The sequence below is a fragment of the Haliotis rufescens genome, unplaced genomic scaffold, assembly GCF_023055435.1.
Source record: "Haliotis rufescens isolate VD_foot unplaced genomic scaffold, xgHalRufe1.0.p SCAF_13, whole genome shotgun sequence".
Taxonomy (NCBI): domain Eukaryota; kingdom Metazoa; phylum Mollusca; class Gastropoda; order Lepetellida; family Haliotidae; genus Haliotis; species Haliotis rufescens.
The window spans coordinates 12,752,970-12,772,349 of NW_025963813.1; the positions used below are offsets into that span (position 1 = coordinate 12,752,970).

General features: G+C 41.6%; 1 protein-coding gene and 1 long non-coding RNA gene across 2 annotated transcripts in view; both read left to right on the forward strand.

Annotated features, from left to right (window-relative positions):
- Positions 1–17,909, forward strand: part of LOC124139126 (6-phosphogluconate dehydrogenase, decarboxylating-like) — a 34,397-nt gene extending 16,488 nt beyond the window's left edge. Inside the window, exons 3-14 of the mRNA XM_046506151.2 lie at positions 3,088–3,267; positions 7,098–7,163; positions 7,665–7,783; positions 8,470–8,536; positions 9,463–9,597; positions 11,141–11,266; positions 11,723–11,786; positions 12,322–12,452; positions 13,662–13,795; positions 14,410–14,509; positions 16,229–16,351; positions 17,569–17,909. Of these exons, the coding sequence (XP_046362107.1) occupies positions 3,088–3,267; positions 7,098–7,163; positions 7,665–7,783; positions 8,470–8,536; positions 9,463–9,597; positions 11,141–11,266; positions 11,723–11,786; positions 12,322–12,452; positions 13,662–13,795; positions 14,410–14,509; positions 16,229–16,351; positions 17,569–17,688 (1,365 nt within the window). The 3' untranslated portion in view covers positions 17,689–17,909. The remainder of the gene's footprint in view (positions 1–3,087; positions 3,268–7,097; positions 7,164–7,664; positions 7,784–8,469; positions 8,537–9,462; positions 9,598–11,140; positions 11,267–11,722; positions 11,787–12,321; positions 12,453–13,661; positions 13,796–14,409; positions 14,510–16,228; positions 16,352–17,568) is intronic.
- On the forward strand, positions 719–3,074 carry LOC125378589. The gene is made up of 3 exons (XR_007220334.1): positions 719–734; positions 780–2,669; positions 2,744–3,074. It is a non-coding gene; the product is annotated as an uncharacterized LOC125378589 (long non-coding RNA).
- Positions 17,910–19,380: the final 1,471 nt, after the last annotated feature.

Genomic DNA, 19,380 nt, shown 5'->3' on the forward strand with positions numbered 1-19,380 from the left:
CTGAATCTTGAAAAAAATAATTATTTCTTTTCCCAATGTACCTGCTAGGGTCAGTTAGTGTTAAGTCCTGGGGACTCCCAGTAATACATTTTGAGGGTTCCAGGTTTTAAGCTGGGGACCTCTATTTTACCTATGGAATCTGGAAAAGGTTAAGATACGAACTGCCGCCATGCACTTATACTGTTCAAGATTTGAGGAACACTCAGTCACTCTATTATCCCGTAGCGGCAGCAAACTGACAACAATGAAACCCTGTTCGTACAAAAGTTTTGACATTTCTTGTTTAACAGAGTTTCATTGAATATATGATTTGGAAGTTATTTGCCCAGACAATCTTCCTTCTCAATATTCTAACAAAAGGAGTGGTCGTTTATTGTGACACGCAGGTTACAATATATGAATAAGGTCCACGGTCCAAATTCTAAGAGTGGCGCTACGACCTCATGGCTGACAAGCCCTGTCTGCAGAAGCAAACTTCTGACAAAAATGTTGTCATCATGCAGACGAGTGGTGCTGACTTTTCACAACTGTCTCTGTACATCAACATCAAACAGTAAAAACCCCTGGCTGGTATATTTTCAAGAAATTGAGAACATTTTAATCAGTGAGGATGACAACTTATTGGCATTTTATGTTTACGAGATGCACGTGTGAGAAATGGCCTTGAAACACTGTGATGTGATCCCTCTTCAAATGAAGTGGACCTTGTGTAGCTATGTGTTGATGTGTCCAAGGTGGAGCTAGTGTAATATTGTAGTGGCTGTGAAGATGTGTTGTAGGTGGAGCTAGTGTAATATTGTAGTGGCTGTGTTGATGTGTCCAAGGTGGAGCTAGTGTAATATTGTAGTGGCTGTGTTGATGTGTCCAGGGTGGAGCTAGTGTAATATTGTAGTGGCTGTGATGATGTGTTGTAGGTGGAGCTAGTGTAATATTGTAGTGGTTGTGTTGATGTGTTGTAGGTGGAGCTAGTGTAATATTGTAGTGGCTGTGATGATGTGTTGTAGGTGGAGCTAGTGTAATATTGTAGTGGCTGTGTTGCTGTGTTGTAGGTGGACCTAGTGTTATACTGCAGTGGCTGTGTTGATGTGTTGTAGGTGGAGCTAGTGTAATATTGTAGTGGCTGTGTTGCTGTGTTGTAGGTGGAGCTAGTGTAATATTGTAGTGGCTGTGATGATGTGTTGTAGGTGGAGCTAGTGTAATATTGTAGTGGCTGTGTTGCTGTGTTGTAGGTGGAGCTAGTGTAATATTGTAGTGGCTGTGTTGATGTGTTGTAGGTGGAGCTAGTGTAATATTGTAGTGGCTGTGTTGATGTGTTGTAGGTGGAGCTAGTGTAATATTGTAGTGGCTGTGTTGCTGTGTTGTAGGTGGAGCTAGTGTAATATTGTAGTGGCTGTGATGATGTGTTGTAGGTGGAGCTAGTGTAATATTGTAGTGGCTGTGTTGCTGTGTTGTAGGTGGAGCTAGTGTAATATTGTAGTGGCTGTGTTGCTGTGTTGTAGGTGGAGCTAGTGTAATATTGTAGTGGCTGTGTTGATGTGTTGTAGGTGGAGCTAGTGTTATATTGTAGTGGCTGTGTTGCTGTGTTGTAGGTGGAGCTAGTGTAATATTGTAGTGGCTGTGTTGATGTGTTGTAGGTGGACCTAGTGTTATACTGCAGTGGCTGTGTTGATGTGTTGTAGGTGGAGCTAGTGTAATATTGTAGTGGCTGTGTTGCTGTGTTGTAGGTGGAGCTAGTGTAATATTGTAGTGGCTGTGTTGATGTGTTGTAGGTGGAGCTAGTGTAATATTGTAGTGGCTGTGTTGATGTGTTGTAGGTGGAGCTAGTGTAATATTGTAGTGGCTGTGTTGCTGTGTTGTAGGTGGAGCTAGTGTAATATTGTAGTGGCTGTGTTGATGTGTTGTAGGTGGAGCTAGTGTAATATTGTAGTGGCTGTGTTGATGTGTTGTAGGTGGAGCTAGTGTAATATTGTAGTGGCTGTGTTGCTGTGTTGTAGGTGGAGCTAGTGTAATATTGTAGTGGCTGTGTTGCTGTGTTGTAGGTGGAGCTAGTGTAATATTGTAGTGGCTGTGTTGATGTGTTGTAGGTGGAGCTAGTGTAATATTGTAGTGGCTGTGTTGGTGTGTTGTAGGTGGAGCTAGTGTAATATTGTAGTGGCTGTGTTGATGTGTTGTAGGTGGAGCTAGTGTAATATTGTAGTGGCTGTGATGATGTGTTGTAGGTGGACCTAGTGTAATATTGTAGTGGCTGTGATGATGTGTTGTAGGTGGAGCTAGTGTAATATTGTAGTGGCTGTGTTGATGTGTTGTAGGTGGAGCTAGTGTAATATTGTAGTGGCTGTGTTGATGTGTTGTAGGTGGAGCTAGTGTAATATTGTAGTGGCTGTGATGATGTGTTGTAGGTGGAGCTAGTGTAATATTGTAGTGGCTGTGATGATGTGTCCAAGGTGGAGCTAGTGTAATATTGTAGTGGCTGTGTTGATGTGTTGTAGGTGGAGCTAGTGTAATATTGTAGTGGCTGTGTTGATGTGTCCAAGGTGGAGCTAGTGTAGTATTGTAGTGGCTGTGTTGATGTGTCCAGGGTGGAGCTAGTGTAATATTGTAGTGGCTGTGATGATGTGTTGTAGGTGGAGCTAGTGTAATATTGTAGTGGCTGTGTTGCTGTGTTGTAGGTGGTTCCTTCAACCGGACTGTGTCCAGGGTGGACCTTGTGTAATATTGTAGTGGCTGTGTTGATGTGTTGTAGGTGGAGCTAGTGTAATATTGTAGTGGCTGTGATGATGTGTTGTAGGTGGAGCTAGTGTAATATTGTAGTGGCTGTGATGATGTGTTGTAGGTGGAGCTAGTGTAATATTGTAGTGGCTGTGTTGATGTGTCCAAGGTGGAGCTAGTGTAGTATTGTAGTGGCTGTGTTGATGTGTCCAGGGTGGAGCTAGTGTAATATTGTAGTGGCTGTGATGATGTGTTGTAGGTGGAGCTAGTGTAATATTGTAGTGGCTGTGTTGATGTGTTGTAGGTGGTTCCTTCAACCGGACTGTGTCCAGGGTGGACCTTGTGTAATATTGTAGTGGCTGTGTTGATGTGTTGTAGGTGGTTGCCTTCAACCGGACTGTGTCCAAAGTGGAGGACTTCTTGGCAAAGGAAGCCAAGGGCACGAAGGTGATCGGCGCCAAGTCACTGGAGGAGATGGTGAAGTTGCTGAAGAAGCCACGGCGGGTTATGATGCTGGTCAAGGCTGGACAGGCAGTCGACGCCTTCATCGACAAACTGGTCAGATTTCAGGATAGCTTTCTACATTATTAAAACACACCCCTTTTGTTAGCAACATATAAAGACAGATCATAATTACATCACATTCCTGGCACCAGAGTGAGTGAGTGAGTGAGTTATGTGTTTCCCTTCATTGTGTTTCAGTCGTGTCATTTCATTTTACGACTGTTGTTAGCAATGCAGAACACTTCAAATGCTTTATACATACATGGAACCACCTCCGTGGTCTTGTGGTAGAGCGTCCGCCCGGAGAGCAGAAGGTCCGGGGTTCGATCCCCGGCCGCGTCATACCAAAAGACGTTAAAAGACGGTACTTGTTGTTATCCTGTCTGGCGCTCGGCATTAAGGGGCTAAAACAAGGACTGGTTAGCTCGGAGTCAGTATACTGTGTCTGAGTGGGGTATTCATGTTAAACTGCGGCATGGTATCTCGGTGAGCTAGCACTATAAATCGGCATCAGTCCATACTAGTACAAGCAGCCACACAAACACACACACGTACATGCACGTCGCTATATAAGTGCAATAATCTTGGACGCGACGTTAAACCCAATTTCACCTCACCTTATACATACATAGAACACCATGGCATCCTCTTGGTTTTAGTCAAATATTTTGAAGATTTGACTTGGTAAATATTCTGTACTTGCCATTATAAGCACACAAGACATTTGATAACCTAAAATTGTTTTCAGAGATCGGAAGTAGTGCAGAAACTTAGTTCAAATGTTAATCAAATGTTAATGAAAATGAAACTTTTTCATAATAGTTACTGGGCGATAGCATACTCCTTCAGCACTAATATTCACAAAACAATATGGACTGTGATGTAAACTTTCTTAGTAGGACATACTTATTAATATTACTTACAGATTGCTTTAGGAGTTGGTCAGGGGTCTCTTATTGGAGAGGGGTTCTTAATACGGCAAATACTGCATGTCATACAAAAAGTTGAGATTGTGATTGTAACCTCCCTAAAGTAAGCATGGACAGTTACATTTCAGCGTGAAAAGGCAAACATCTTTAAAGAGCAACCTTCCGATGAAGATGTGTCACACCACATTTAAATCAGTCTTCATACTTGACGATGTGGATGGGTGGTCAAGCTGTTGCATATGGTTAATTGTCCCTGACCAGATAGAAATCAGCAGGAGCCCTCATTAATGTCAACCATTATCACTGAAGTTTATCTTTCCATTTCTAAGTGAAGCTATGTGATCAGTGTAGTATACATGGCATAGGAGTCATTTGTCATTCATTGCCCAAATCATGCTGCTTGAATCTTTCCATTAGTGGAATGGAGACTGAGGAAACAAGCCATGCAGTGCTTTTGTTCATGGCCCAATGGAGATTATTACCTTAATGGCAGGCTAAGATATCAGTGGATGCCATCGATACCACACCTGAGTTTCACTTATATAGTCTGATAGACATGATATTTGCTGTATTCGCTGTAATAATCACCTTGTTCCATTTTGGCTCCCCTAACCAAATTCCAGACCAGGGCCCACTTGCACAAAGTGATCTTAGCGCTAAGATGATCGTAACTCCCATACTTTAACATAGGCTTACAATAGTCTTTGTGCTAAGATCGCTTTGTGCACGTGGGCCGAGTCTGTTAGTCATCATTGTAAGTGCAACCAATAAGAACAAATATTTACCGTCCATTTAAAAACTATATTAAAAAAATGTTAACAAATTTACCGTCCATATTGTATTGGTTTGTTTTTTTACAGAAAACGGAAGAGGTATATAATTGCATTGTAACTATTGGTGAAACATTCTGTTTGTTCACTACCGCAAAGTATCTAAAGACATTTCTAAGTGCATGGAGCTAATTACAGTGAATACAGTAAATGAAAGCACTCCTTGTACGATCAACATGATCAGCAGCATTTTGGTTTTTTTTCAAAATCAACTTTGCTTGATGAAATGTGATATCCACTGAGAATGACTCTAACTAATATCAAAGTTACTCTTACAAATAGCTTCTCTAGTAACCAAGTGAATCCTTGGGGGTGTGGGTAACCTAGTCATCTAAGTAAGGTGCCGAAATTCACAGTGCGGAGTTGTGGCCCTTAGGCACACCAGATTCCTATGATTGTGGGTTCGAATCCTGGATTGCCCCGATTATGTTTCTAGGTTTGTCAGCACCATGGTAACGCTGTTTTCTTCATTGTTTTTAAGAGGGGGCACGGTCGGCCCAGTCGTCTAAGGCGCCGCGATTCGCTGTGCAGAGTTGTCCCTTGGGCACGCCAAAAACCTATGATTGTGGGTTCGAATCCCGGTTCGCCCCAATTATGTTTCTAGGTTTGTCAGCACCATACCCATGCTCGTGGGTTTCACCGAAGTGGTAAACGTCTGAGACCTGCATCACTTCAGGTTTCCTCCCACATCAAGCTGACACACCGCGATATAACTGGAATACTGTTAAAAGCGGTGTTTAACCCAACTCACTCACTCACTCACTCATTGTTCTTAATACAAGATACAAGTGCATAATGTATCCAATATGTGTTTTTCGTGAAATTTCCTGTATCCATTATGTGTTTTTCGTGAAATTTCCTGTTGGTAGAGACAATTATAACAATAGTCATGTGGTATGCGACACACTGTTTATAATTGCAAATATCAGACGGTTGTTATCATGTGTTGAATGTAATCAGTTTCATATTCATATTGAAGTGGACATATTAACTTGTCAAGTATAGTGACACACTGAGAGACTGAAGTCACACTTCAGTAATTTTTGGTACAATGTGTTAAGCCCATTTCTGGTGTTCCCCGCTGGATATAGCTGAACTATTGCTAAAAGCAGCAAAAAACCATACTCACTCACTACTAAAACTGAAAGTTAAATCTTCAGAAGACTGTGGATTATATAAAAACAAGGAAAGAAAAAAATCAATATCGGTTGGCCCTTCAATATTGAACAAAAAATAATTATAACTTGGGACAGATATATCATTATGAGTTGACATGTATCAAAAGTGGTCGTGTGGTATACAACAAGCCAATTAAAAATCCAAATCAGGCTAGTGAGAGTGTTATGACTCATAACACCAAGATACTGTGGAATGGTTCCATAAACAGAATAGAGTGAACCTTACCAATGTTATTATCCCCTGCCACGTCATTCCATGGTGTATACCATGTTGTTCCATGCCATATACCATGTTATTCCAAGCTGTATCTTGTGTTATTCCAAGCCGTATACCACTTGATTCCAAGCTGTAGACCATGTTATTCCAAGCTGTAGACCATGTTATTCCAAGCCGTATACCACTTGATTCCAAGCTGCAGACCATGTTATTCCCTGCTGTAGATCATGTTATTCCAAGCCGAAGACCATGTTATTCCAAACTGTATAGCATGTTATTCCTAGCTGTATAGCATGTTATTCCAAGCTGTAGGCCATGTTTTTCCAAGCTGTAGACCATGTTATTCCCAGCTGTAAACCATGTTATTCCAAGCTGTAGGCCATGTTATTCCAAGCTGTATAGCATGTTATTCCAAACTGTAGGCCATGTTATTCCAAGCTGTATAGCATGTTATTCCAAGCTGTAGACCTTGTTATTCCAAGCTGAATACCATGTTATTCCAAGCTGAAGACCATGTTATTCCAAGCTGTAGACCATGTTATTCCAAGCTGAATACCATGTTATTCCCAGCTGAAGACCATGTTATTCCAAGCTGTAGACCTTGTTATTCCAAGCTGAATACCATGTTATTCCCAGCTGTGGACCATGTTATTCCCAGCTGTGGACCATGTTATTCCAAGCTGTAGACCATGTTATTCCAAGCTGTATACCACTTTCTCTGTGTTGTCAGGTTCCTCTGTTGGAGAAAGGGGACATAATCATTGATGGTGGCAACTCCGAATACCGAGACTCCAATGTAAGTAAACACTTGAATGTCCTGCCATCTAGATAGACGAAAACTGCCATAGTTTTCCCATCATGAGTTCCAGCAACACTCGATGCATCAGCACCAAGTCTGCAACAAATGTCAATAAGTAACAAATGGGAAGAAAACAAATTTAATGTCATATACTGAATGTGATACTCCGTTAATGTCACTTGTATTGCACTGATAACAGGAGGAAGAGGAAAAGGTTCACGTTTACATTATCGCATTGAATGCAATATTAAAATACAGGTATCTCTAAATTAAGAAAATAAGTTTAGAAAATACCAATTTTGATCTTAATGACAATTTTTCCCAGTTTGCCTGCCAAGGGCACTTAGTTTGGAATCCTATATACTCCCTGTGTAAAGCCTATCTATAGCTGACTTGTAATGATATGCACGAACTCCTTTCTGCTGTGCTGGATATTTATTCAGGTAGAGACATTCATAATGATTTGATATTGTCAAGCTCTTCAATTTCTCATTACAGAGGAGAGCCAAATCCCTGGAAGAAAAGGGGCTACTTTTTGTTGGCAGTGGTGTTAGCGGTGGTGAAGATGGTGCACGCTACGGCCCATCCCTCATGCCGGGAGGGTCGCCAGCAGCGTGGTGTGTGAATGTCTCCTTTCTACCATTAAGTTTACCTCACAGCAATTTTTTAATTTAGAAGTTACATCTTGTGTGCTTTGAATGTAGATCTTGATTACCTAGAGATTTAACTGTGCTAAATTGAATTTGGTACTGAATGTGCGAAATTTAAAGTTCTCTTCAAAGCTTGAAATTTATTCTCTTTGACGATTTGCCAAACATACTTTAAATATTGTAGAAACGGCAACTCTGCATTTTGTAATGTATAATTTAGTCTACAATTATTTAAAAATGCCCCTCCATGATGACTGAGAAAGAAGAACTTTTCTTTATGAATATTAGCTTCTGCAGTGATGTTATCATATCGTCCAGTTAGAGGTGGTTATTATGATTTGATACCCCCAATTAACCAATCAGATTCATAAGAGGCGACTAACGGGATCGGGTGGTCAGGCTCACTGATTTTGTTGATGAATTTCACCGTATCCTAATTGCATGGATCAATGTTTCAGATGTCAATCACTGGATTGTCTCATCTAGACTCGATTATTTACAGACCGCCATCATATCGCTGGAATATTGCCAAGTGCAGCGTTAAACAACAAACAAATAAACAAACATGGTAGAATCACTTCTGAAAAATATGTAGTACCATCATTGAGACAGAAAATGATCTTCTCACTGAATCCTTTGACCTGTGTTTGCAGGCCGCACATCAAGGATATCTTCCAGGGTATATCAGCCAAGGTCGGCAAGGAGCCATGTTGTGACTGGGTAGGTGAAACACAGATGGAACCATGCCTTGATCCAGAGACATCACTTCACCTTAAACTGTCATTTAATATACCAAACATACAGTATTCAACGTAATAAGCACCCAGGGCGCTCTCAAAAATAGAAAAAGGGGCCTCTTATTAGAATATAGTTTTGGTAAGAAAAAAAGACAGAGTTGAAAGATTGTTAATATTGTGGTTTATGCGGACCGTCTAATATGATACAAAAGAAAAGTCTGTGCGTATTGTACACAACAGATATATTTTCCAGAATTTAAATGCCCATAATTAATGGTGCATTTAAGACACGAGTGCGTACTATGCACAAATAAATAAGTCTTGTGTACACTGATCAATTGGAAGGGGTGCTAATTGGGATGTTACACTGGCCAATATATTTATAGCAAATATCGTTGTGGGCGCTTATTAGAGTGGGGCGCTTATTACGTCGAATATAGTATGCAGTTGTACTTTAATTGATCATCAATAGGCAAGCATTTCATTTTCACTTGTGAGATAGGATTGCCAAAAGGCAAGCTTGTTAATTTATGAATGTTTTATTAAAATTTAATTAATTTATAATGTTAAAAAGAATCAGTTCATTTCATAAAATGTGTTTTGGTGTGTTCAGATTTCCAACCTTTGAAGAACTTTGAAATTACAGCTTTGGCAGAAACAATGTCCTGTTTCTCTTCTGCCTCATTTCAGTCTTGGAAACAAGTTTGTATTGATGATGTATTGGTCCCAACTCCAGGACCCACTTGCAAAAAGCGTTCTTAGTGCTACAACTATTGTAAGCCTGTGTTAAAGTATGGTAGTTATGATCATCTTAGCGCTAAGATTCCTTTGTGCAAGTGGGCCCAGGAGTATTCGGGGCGTATGTCTTGTTTGTTTGTGGTGTTGATTTGTGTCTTCTCCGGTGTGCAGGTGGGCCCTGATGGAGCTGGTCACTTCGTGAAGATGGTGCACAACGGGATTGAGTACGGCGACATGCAGCTCATCTGTGAGGCCTACCACCTCATGAAGTCTGCTCTCGGCCTGTCACACCCGGAAATGGCAGATGTATGTAGTGTTTGACTTTCTTTCATTCAAATAAGGATGGACAGAAGATGCATATAACTGAAATAGGATTAGGCTTAAAAAAATAAAAGAATTGGTTCTGAGGCAATGACTTTTGAGAATATAGTGCATTTGGACGGTGATTTAAAAAAAAAAAAAATTAAGTTTTTCAAACTTGTATGTAACCAAATAAACATTGTGTACCATCAACCTGGGAAAGAACCTCACTACATACACAAGCATACAAATCCCAATTCCCAGCATGACCATAACGTGAGATGCATAGTCAAGCAGTGCGCATGTAAAGGGAAGTAACTGAGTACTATATTGGCTCTCATTGATTTAAGATGTTACGATTTTTTTGTGTCTGTGAAAATGGAAATAAAAATGTGCGGCAGACTTTATGATGATGAGGGCGGTGCCTGAGAACCAAGATTTATTGTTTTTAGCCTTAGTTTAGTATTAGGACAGACTTCATTATTCTCTACTTCGGTTTTAAAGTTGACGATGATCAGAATTCTGCATGTAATGGATCAGTGGTCAGTGGTCCTGCTTTGTGAGGATAAGATTGATGATGGTTTGAGCTCAACACTTCCACCATATTCCAGCTATATACTGGTAGCTTATAAATAGCTACGTCTTGAAAAAATAACCAGATAAATCCAGTGATTGAAAAGAGCAACACTGTATTTTATTGGTATTAATTTTCCACCTTTTTATTTTTTAAAGTCTTCCTCCCTCCCCTCCTCCCTCTCTCTCTCTGCCTCTCTCTGCCTCTCTCTGCCTCTCTCTCTCTGCTTCTCTCTGCCTCTCTCTCTCTCTCTGCCTCTCTCTCTCTGCCTCTCACTCTCTGCCTCTCTCCCTCTGCCTCTCTCCCTCTCTCTGCCTCTCTCTCTCTCTCTGCCTCTCACTCTCTGCCTCTCACTCTCTGCCTCTCTCCCTCTGCCTCTCTGCCTCTCTCTGCCTCTCTCTCTCTCTATGCCTCTCACTCTCTGCCTCTCACTCTCTGCCTCTCTCCCTCTGCCTCTCTCTCTCTCTCTGCCTCTCTCTCTCTCTCTGCCTCTCACTCTCTGCCTCTCTGCCTCTCTCTGCCTCTCTCTCTCTCTATGCCTCTCACTCTCTGCCTCTCACTCTCTGCCTCTCTCCCTCTGCCTCTCTCTCTCTCTCTGCCTCTCTCTCTCTCTGCCTCTCACTCTCTGCCTCTCACTCTCTGCCTCTCTCCCTCTGCCTCTCTCCCTCTCTGCCTCTCTCTCTCCCTCTGCCTCTCACTCTCTGCCTCTCTCCCTCTGCCTCTCTCCCTCTCTCTGCCTCTCTCTCTCTCTCTGCCTCTCACTCTCTGCCTCTCACTCTCTGCCTCTCTCCCTCTGCCTCTCTCTCTCTCTCTGCTTCTCTCTCTCTCTGCCTCTCACTCTCTGCCTCTCACTCTCTGCCTCTCTCCCTCTGCCTCTCTCCCTCTCTCTCTCTCTGCCTATGTTAATCTTTAAACATTACATATAATTTATAAGAATTTTGCTAATTAGTCTGACTGTTTTCCTTGGAATATCAGGTACTTGATGACTGGAACAAGGGAGAGCTAAAATCCTTCTTAATTGAGATCACGAGGGACATCATGAAGTTCAAGGACGACAAGGGAGACTACCTTGTAGAGAAAATAAGAGACTCAGCAGGCCAGGTAAGCAGCAGTGTAGAATTAATTACTCATAAAAAAAAATGGTCAGCTAAACATGACAACTTCCTTCCAAGGGGAAGTAAAGTGGTTGCCAGTCATTGGCAGGATCTGGGTTCTATTCTCCAAATGGTACAGTGTGTGGCGCCATTTGTGTATGTTTAATAGGCATCCCCCTTTGTCAATTCTATTAGTGCCTTGGGCACTTTTTACAGTGATTAGGGGCGGTCGGGTAGCCTTGTTGTTAAAGCCTTCGGTCGTCACGTCGAAGACCCGGGTTCGATTCCCGACGTAGGGTACAATATGTGAAGTCCATTTCTGGTGTCCTCCGCTGTGATATTGCTAAAAGTTTGCTAAAAGCGGCGTAAAATCATACTCACTGACTATTACAGTGTTTACGGTACATTCTATTTGAATATTTTCTTTCAAGTTGTTGATAGTTTCCAATTTCGTCAATTTCAGAAAGGCACAGGGAAATGGACGGCCATTTCATCTCTGGAGTATGGAGTTCCTGTCACACTTATAGGTAGTGGAATCTTGCCAATGCGTAGTTAGAAGAGTGTTAACTTTCCATGCCTGTTCCCACAAATGATGATTCCTTAATTTATTCAAGAGGTTAGAGGTGGCACGGGTGGCCCAGTCGTCAAAGGCGCCACAATTTGCTGTACAGAGATGAGAGCCACATTATATCAACCATTCATCTCACTCATTCATTCATTCATTCACTAAGGGGTTAGAAGCTGATATTCAATATGGACGACTTGGCAGCCATGTTGAAAATTCTATTTCTGGAGATTAATCAGCCATTTTTGAACAAATTTGGTATATGTTTAGTTTCTAGTGGGATTCAAACACATGTTCATATTTGCTTTTGCATATAAATATTAAATTTGACCTTGTTTTGACACTGATGGTGAGCATTCTAATATCAAGCATGACTTTTATGATATGACACAGCTGGAATATTGTTGACTGCAGTGTAAAACAAGATTCACTCACAATACATTTCCTGTTTGTAGAAAAAATTAATTGTAATAAAAAAGCATTACTTTGGCACCCAGGTGAGGCTGTGTTCGCGCGCTGCCTGTCATCGCTAAAAGCGGAGCGCGAGCAGGCCAGCAAGCAGATCTCAGGCCCCAAGAGCAGCACCTACACTGGGGACAAGAAGAAGTTCATCGATGACATCAAACAGGTAATGTAGCTAGAAGCTGCAGACAAACCCTCGTATGGTTTATATGACAGATGCAAGTCGGTTCTTCAAAGGTATCCCAAGGGCATGTAGATTTTCAGGCTTTGTAAGTGTGTCCTTGTGTTATCACAATTCACATGGGGCGGTTGGGGAGCCTAGTGGTTAAAGCGTTCGGTCGTCACGCCGAAGACCCGGGTTCGATTCCCGACATTGGTACAATGTGTGAAGCCCATTTCTGGTGTCCCCCGCTGTGATATTGCTGGAATATTGCAAAAAGTGGCGTAAAACCATACTCACTCACTCACTCACTATCACCATTCACCCTAAAAACTTCACATTATTAACATTTCTGGAAAAAAATTGAATTGGGGGTTTTCGTTTTCACTGCTTAATAGTTCTTTCTTAACTTGGTATGGCCCTCATTAAAGGTTGGATAAATACACTACTATGGAATACCTGATTTTTTAATATCCCTTGACAGATTAACTCATGTAAAATGAAAAAAATCAGATCGTCCTCAGCTTTTTTAGTTGTATATGAATGGAGTGTATTGGAATTTTAGGGGTGGTTGGGTAGCCGAGTGGTATAAGCATTGGCTTGTCACGCAGAAGACCCTGGTTCGATTCCCCACATGGGTGCAATGTGTGAAGCCCATTGTCCCGTGTCCCCCGCCGTGATATTGCTGGAATATTGCTAAAAGCGGAATAAAATCATATTCACTCATTCGCTATTGGTATGTAGCTACACCATTGTTACATGTAGTCAAAGAATTTTGTGTACTGATAACAGAGTGAAAGTTAGCCAGTTGTTGTTGCCGTGTTTGTTGCTTATTCAACAATAAGTAAACAGTTCTTTGGATGAAAAATGTACCAATCAATCATTGATGAAATCAATTTATGTAATTGATAACACTAACAATAAGTGACAGATTTGTTATTTCTCTAGTGGGTCAATCACTGTGGTGGGTCAGTCCCTGTGGGGAGTCGGTCCCTGTGGGGAGTCGGTCCCTGTGGGGAGTCAGTCCCTGTGGTGGGTCGGTCCCTGTGGGGAGTCAGTCCCTGTGGTGGGTCGGTCCCTGTGGTGGGTCAGTCCCTGTGGGGAGTCAGTCCCTGTGGTGGGTCAGTCCCTGTGGGGAGTCGGTCCCTGTGGTGGGTCAGCTCCTGTGGGGAGTCGGTCCCTGTGTATTCTGACCATGTTGCTGTGTGTCCCCAGGCGCTGTACGCCAGCAAGATCGTGTCCTACGCCCAGGGATTTATGTTGATGCGGGAGACAGCCAAGGAACTGAATTGGAAACTTAACTTTGGTGCAGTGGCACTAATGTGGAGAGGAGGCTGCATTATCAGAAGGTAATATGTCTGCACAGAACCTCACTTGTGTTCCTGTTTGTCCTTCTATCAGATACGATTCCATCAGATCTCTATGGACAGAGTGTACAGAGAGAGAGTGGAAGGTCAGTGGTTTGGCAGTTAATGATAGTACTTGTCACTGTGCCTGGTGCTTGGCATTAGGGAATAAAACAAGGATTTTTTGGCTTGGTGTCATTATTCTGTGGTTGAGTGGGGTATCCTTGTAAACTGTTGCATGGTATCTGAGTGGACTAGCACTATGAAACTGGCTTTAGTTTGTACTAGTACAGGTAGCCAAATACACATAATTGCATATTGTTATGTTAGTGAAACAATCTTGAACACAATGTTTAACAGCATTTAACATCACTTTCTGTTTTCATTATCTTTGAATGATTGAGGCCTCTGCTGTTGAATCAGTGTCACTGTTAAATGTTGAGGAATTTGTCACTGTTAAACTGAGGAATTTGCCACTGTTAAACTAAGGGATTTGCCACTGTTAAACTAAGGGAATTGACACTATTAAACTTTGAAAATTTGTCATTGTTAAACGTTGAGGGATTTGTCACTGTTAAACGTTGAGGGATTTGTCACGATTAAACCCTGTGTTTCAGCGTGTTCCTTGGCAACATCAAACAGGCATTTGACAAGAACCCAGAGCTGAGTAATCTCCTCTTGGACGACTTCTTCAAGAAAGCGATTCAGAATTGTCAGGTGAGAGATACAATTTACCTCGGAAACTGCTGTACCTTAGAGCTGCTTTATGTATGGGATACAGACATTTTTATGCTTTTGATGTGGACCAAAAGTGGCATTAATCTTGAATTTGAATGAATTGTAAGCTCTTGTTCTTGGTCCAATTCTAAACACTTTGATTGTCTTAAGTTTGTGTCGAAGAATGGAAATTGATTGGCTTAGCATTTAGATCTGTATGGAATGCAATGATTGTCTTAAATCTCTCAGGGAATTAGGCTCTAGCCTAAGCAGTAAGATGTCTTTGTGGAATGCTAATATTTACATAGATCTATGTTAAAGCATGAGCGTTACCATGGTAACTATCGTTTTATCACTATGATTCATCATAAGTGTGTGTGTTAAAGTACACTGAACAAAATAGTGATTTCAAATTATCTTAGCATTAAGGTTGCTGTCTCCATGATTGTCATAAGTGTATGGTAAGTAGTGGACTTCATACCACTAATATTACTCTGTTATCTCATTGATTATGTCAAATATATTATGAAGTATGGGAGTTACGATCATCACATTCTGGGTCATACATGCACCAGCTGGAGAGTTACCTCAGCTGTCACATCCCATGTTTCATCCCATGTTTCATCCCATGTTTCATCCCATATTTCATCCAATATTTCATCCCATATTTCATCCCAATAAGACTGTAATAATGTACAGGGGCGGTCGGGTAGCCTAGTGGTTAAAGCGTTCGCTCATCACGCCAAAGACCCGGGTTCGATTCCCGACATGGGTACAACGTGTGAAGCCCATTTCTGGTGTCCCCCGCCGTGATATTGCTGGAATATTGCTAAAAGCGGCGAAAAAACATACTCACTCATTACTAAAACTGAAAGTTAAACCTTCAGAAAACTGTGGATTATATAAAAACAAGGAAAGAAAAAAATATCTGTTGGCCCTTCAATATTGAACAAAAAATAATTATAACTTGGGACAGATATATCATCATGAGTTCACATGTATCAAAAGTGGTCGTTTGGTATACAAGCCAATTAAAAATCCAAATCAGGCAAGTGAGAGTGTTATAAGTGAGCGGTGTTTAACCCAACTCACTCACTCACTCACTCACTCATTGTTCTTAATACAAGATACAAGTGCATAATGTATCCATCATGTGTTTTTCGTGAAATTTCCTGTTGGTAGAGACAATTATAACAATAGTCATGTGGTATGCGACACACTGTTTATAATTGCAAATATCAGACGGTTGTTATCATGTGTTGAATGTAATCAGTTTCATATTCATATTGAAGTGGACATATTAACTTGTCAAGTATAGTGACACGCTGAGAGACTGAAATCACACTTTAGTAATTTTGGGTACAATGTGTTAAGCCCATTTCTGGTGTTCCCAGCTGGATATAGCTGAACTATTGCTAAAAGCAGCGAAAAACCATACTCACTCACTACTAAAACTGAAAGGTAAACCTTCAGAAGACTGTGGATTATATAAAAACAAGGAAAGAAAAAAATATCGGTTGGCCCTTCAATATTGAACAAAAAATAATTATAACTTGGGACAGATATATCATCATGAGTTCACATGTATCAAAAGTGGTCGTGTGGTATACAAGCCAATTAAAAATCCAAATCAGGCTAGTGAGAGTGTTATCTCACTCACTCACTCACTCACTCACTCACTCACTCACTCACTCACTCACTCACTGTAATGATGTACAGGATGCCTGGAGACGAGTGGTGTCGACAGCAGTGTTGCTCGGAATCCCGACACCGGCCTTCAGCACAGCTCTAGCGTTCTTCGATGGGTACCGCAGTGCCAGACTGCCAGCCAACCTCATCCAGGTATGTTCAGGATCGCGTTGACTTGATATTCTTAGAGGCCACACAGCAGTGGACCAGTTCCTTGCGTTTGTAATTATCTCCCCTTGGGTGTGCAGGATCAGAGAAGGTTCCCAGTATCCAGTATTTGTTATAAGATCAGACTAAAGAGGATCTGAGACGTGTTCAGGAGGAGGGCGATATCTTGCATGTGGGTGCTGTTGAACACGGCCAACCGCATGATCACATCCGTAGTTTGCCTAGTAATCCAAGATGGCGTCACATATTGTTCAAATGGTTGCCTTTGACCGGATTGAACCAATGTCTAAAGGTTAATCTTTTAGACCAGTCACTACCATTGAAAAGCTTCATTACATCTCATTATTAAATGTGTAAACCTATAACACTTGTGGACAAGGCTGTTTTGATCCCCGGCGACGCCATTTTTTATGCTGTGCCTTGAGAACGACTATATTTCTTTGGAAACAGCTTTTGGGCTAAGGTAAGATAGAGGGGCATGGGTGACCCTGTCATCTGAGGTGCCACAGTTTGCTGTGCAGAGTTGCCTCCCTTGGGAACACCAGAAACCTGTGAGTGTAGGTTGGAATTCTGGTTCGCTCTGATTATGTTTCTTGGTTTGTCAGCATTATACTCTTGATAGTGGGTTTCACCATTGTGGTAAGTGTTTGAGACCTGGGCTTTACTCCCACATAAAACTGTTCAAAGTATCTTTAAACCCAACTCACTGACTGAGTTATCACTAAACCAGCATTAAACAGATCAGATGCCAGCCTCTAATTGACACTGGGTCAACGGCTTGCACAAAATTAATAGACACCCAAGCATCTAATAGAGGAGAGGTTCGTTGAAGTAACCCTTGTGTAAATTAAACAGGTTCAGAGGTCCAAACTGCCAGAAATGGAGGGGTACCCAGGTTCGATTTCCGACATGTGTACAATGTGTGAAGCCCATTTCTGGTGTCCCCCGCCCTGATATTGCTGGAATATTGCTAAAAGCAGCTAAAAACCATACTCACTCACTCACTCACTCTCATGTCAACTCTGAAATGTCTTTATATATTTTTGTTCACACTTAAAAACCAGGATTTCAAGAAAACCCATTCGCCACATAATGCCAAATGTCTGTCCTTGGAAACACAAGCTTTGACACCCTGTAATGTATTTGCAACAAATCTGATCCTAATGCTTATTTATTTTAAAGAAATTATACTATTCTTTCAGGCACAGAGAGATTATTTCGGAGCCCACACGTACGAGCTTCTGGACAAGCCCGGCACCTTTGTTCACACCAACTGGACTGGCCATGGAGGGAGTGTTTCTTCATCCACATACGACGCTTGATACGACAAAACCACAGACCGCTCAACATTTGCAACCCAATCACACTTTTCTGTATATTATTTTTACCTGATGAAGAACAACTGATCGTATTTCCAGAAATCATTCTTCTTTAGGCTTATTATAAATGGCATTGGATGCGAAAAACATACACTGAACTGTTTTCTGAGTGATATTGTTTAATATTGACTAATATTATTAAAATATTATGAATGATGTGTTGATCTTGTAGGTGTAAATTTTGTTCTCAGATGCAACATGTATAATAAGCCATCCCTTCATATTTTGTAAATTTTTCAAATTTTTATTTCAAGAAGTTGGCTTTGAAAATTCCAGAATTTGTTAAGGGAAAATGTTGTTCATTACAACATTACATGAAGCATTGTTTGTTCTGCAACTAACCATACGATTTACGCTTCCGGACTTACATTGACATTGTTATGTTTATTTAATCAACACTTGTTTTGTGCTTGTCAGTTAGGCGCCGCGATTTGCTATGCAGAGTGGCGTCCCTTGGGAACATCAGAAACCCATGATTGTGGGTTCGAATCTCCAATCACCCTGATTATGTTTCTAGGTTTGTCAGCACCATACCCGTGCTCGTGGGTTGCACCGAAGTGGTAAACGTCTGAGACCTGCATCACTTCGGGCTTTCCTCCCACATTAAGCTGACACGCCGTGATATAACTGGAATACTGTTCACAGCAGCGTTAACCCAACTCAATCACCACTATGACCCAGTTATACTATTTACAGGAACTGTTGGAGGAAGATCGGATAAACAAGAGCTTGTTTGTATGTCTCTTGATGCATTCATGTATTCTGTATCTCACTATGACCAATATATATAGGTAGGTGTCTGAGCGGACGGTGTGGTTACTCCTCACTCAATCTCCTTGATCATCCAGTGTGTGTCCATCTTAGTAAGATATATGCTCTGGACCTGTTCAGCACCATAGCTTTGTGACCACCTCCGTGGTCTTGTGGTAGAGCGTCCTCTCGGAGAGCGGGAGGTCCGGAGTTCAATATCCAGCCGCTTCAGTGAGTGAGTGAGTGAGTGGTTTTACGCCGCTTTTAGCAGTATTCCAGCAATAACACGGCGGGGGACACCGGAAAATGGGCTTCACATATTGTACCCATGTGGGGAATCGAACCCGGGTCTTCGGCGTGACGAGCGAACACTTTAACCACCAGGCTACCCCACTGCCCCTCAGCCGCTTCAGACCAAAATATGTTAAAAGTTGGTACTTGTTGTTACCCTGTCACCTCACCTCACCATAGCTTTTGTGTTGGAATAACGACATCAGACCCATCTCTCACGTTTCTCTTGATCATCAGCTTGAAATCAACAACCAATCAAAATGCCTCTTCAGAACGTCAGTTTCGATAGATCTACATTCAAAATTGCAAACGTTTTTGAAAAAAATAACAGGTATTAAGCCGGGAAGGGGAGTGCTATCTGGACTTGAGACAGCACGCAGGGCGAGACAGCACACAGGACGAGACAGCACACGGGACGAACCATGTCCTTGCCACAAACAGCTGCTGGTTTCAGTCACAAAAGAACGGTGGAATTTAATGGAACATTAAGTATTTGCATTATGCCATTCAAAACAAAGCTATGGTGATGAATTGGTCCAGGGTATTTATTGTTATAGAATGTACATGTAATACCCTGGATTGTCGGGGATGATC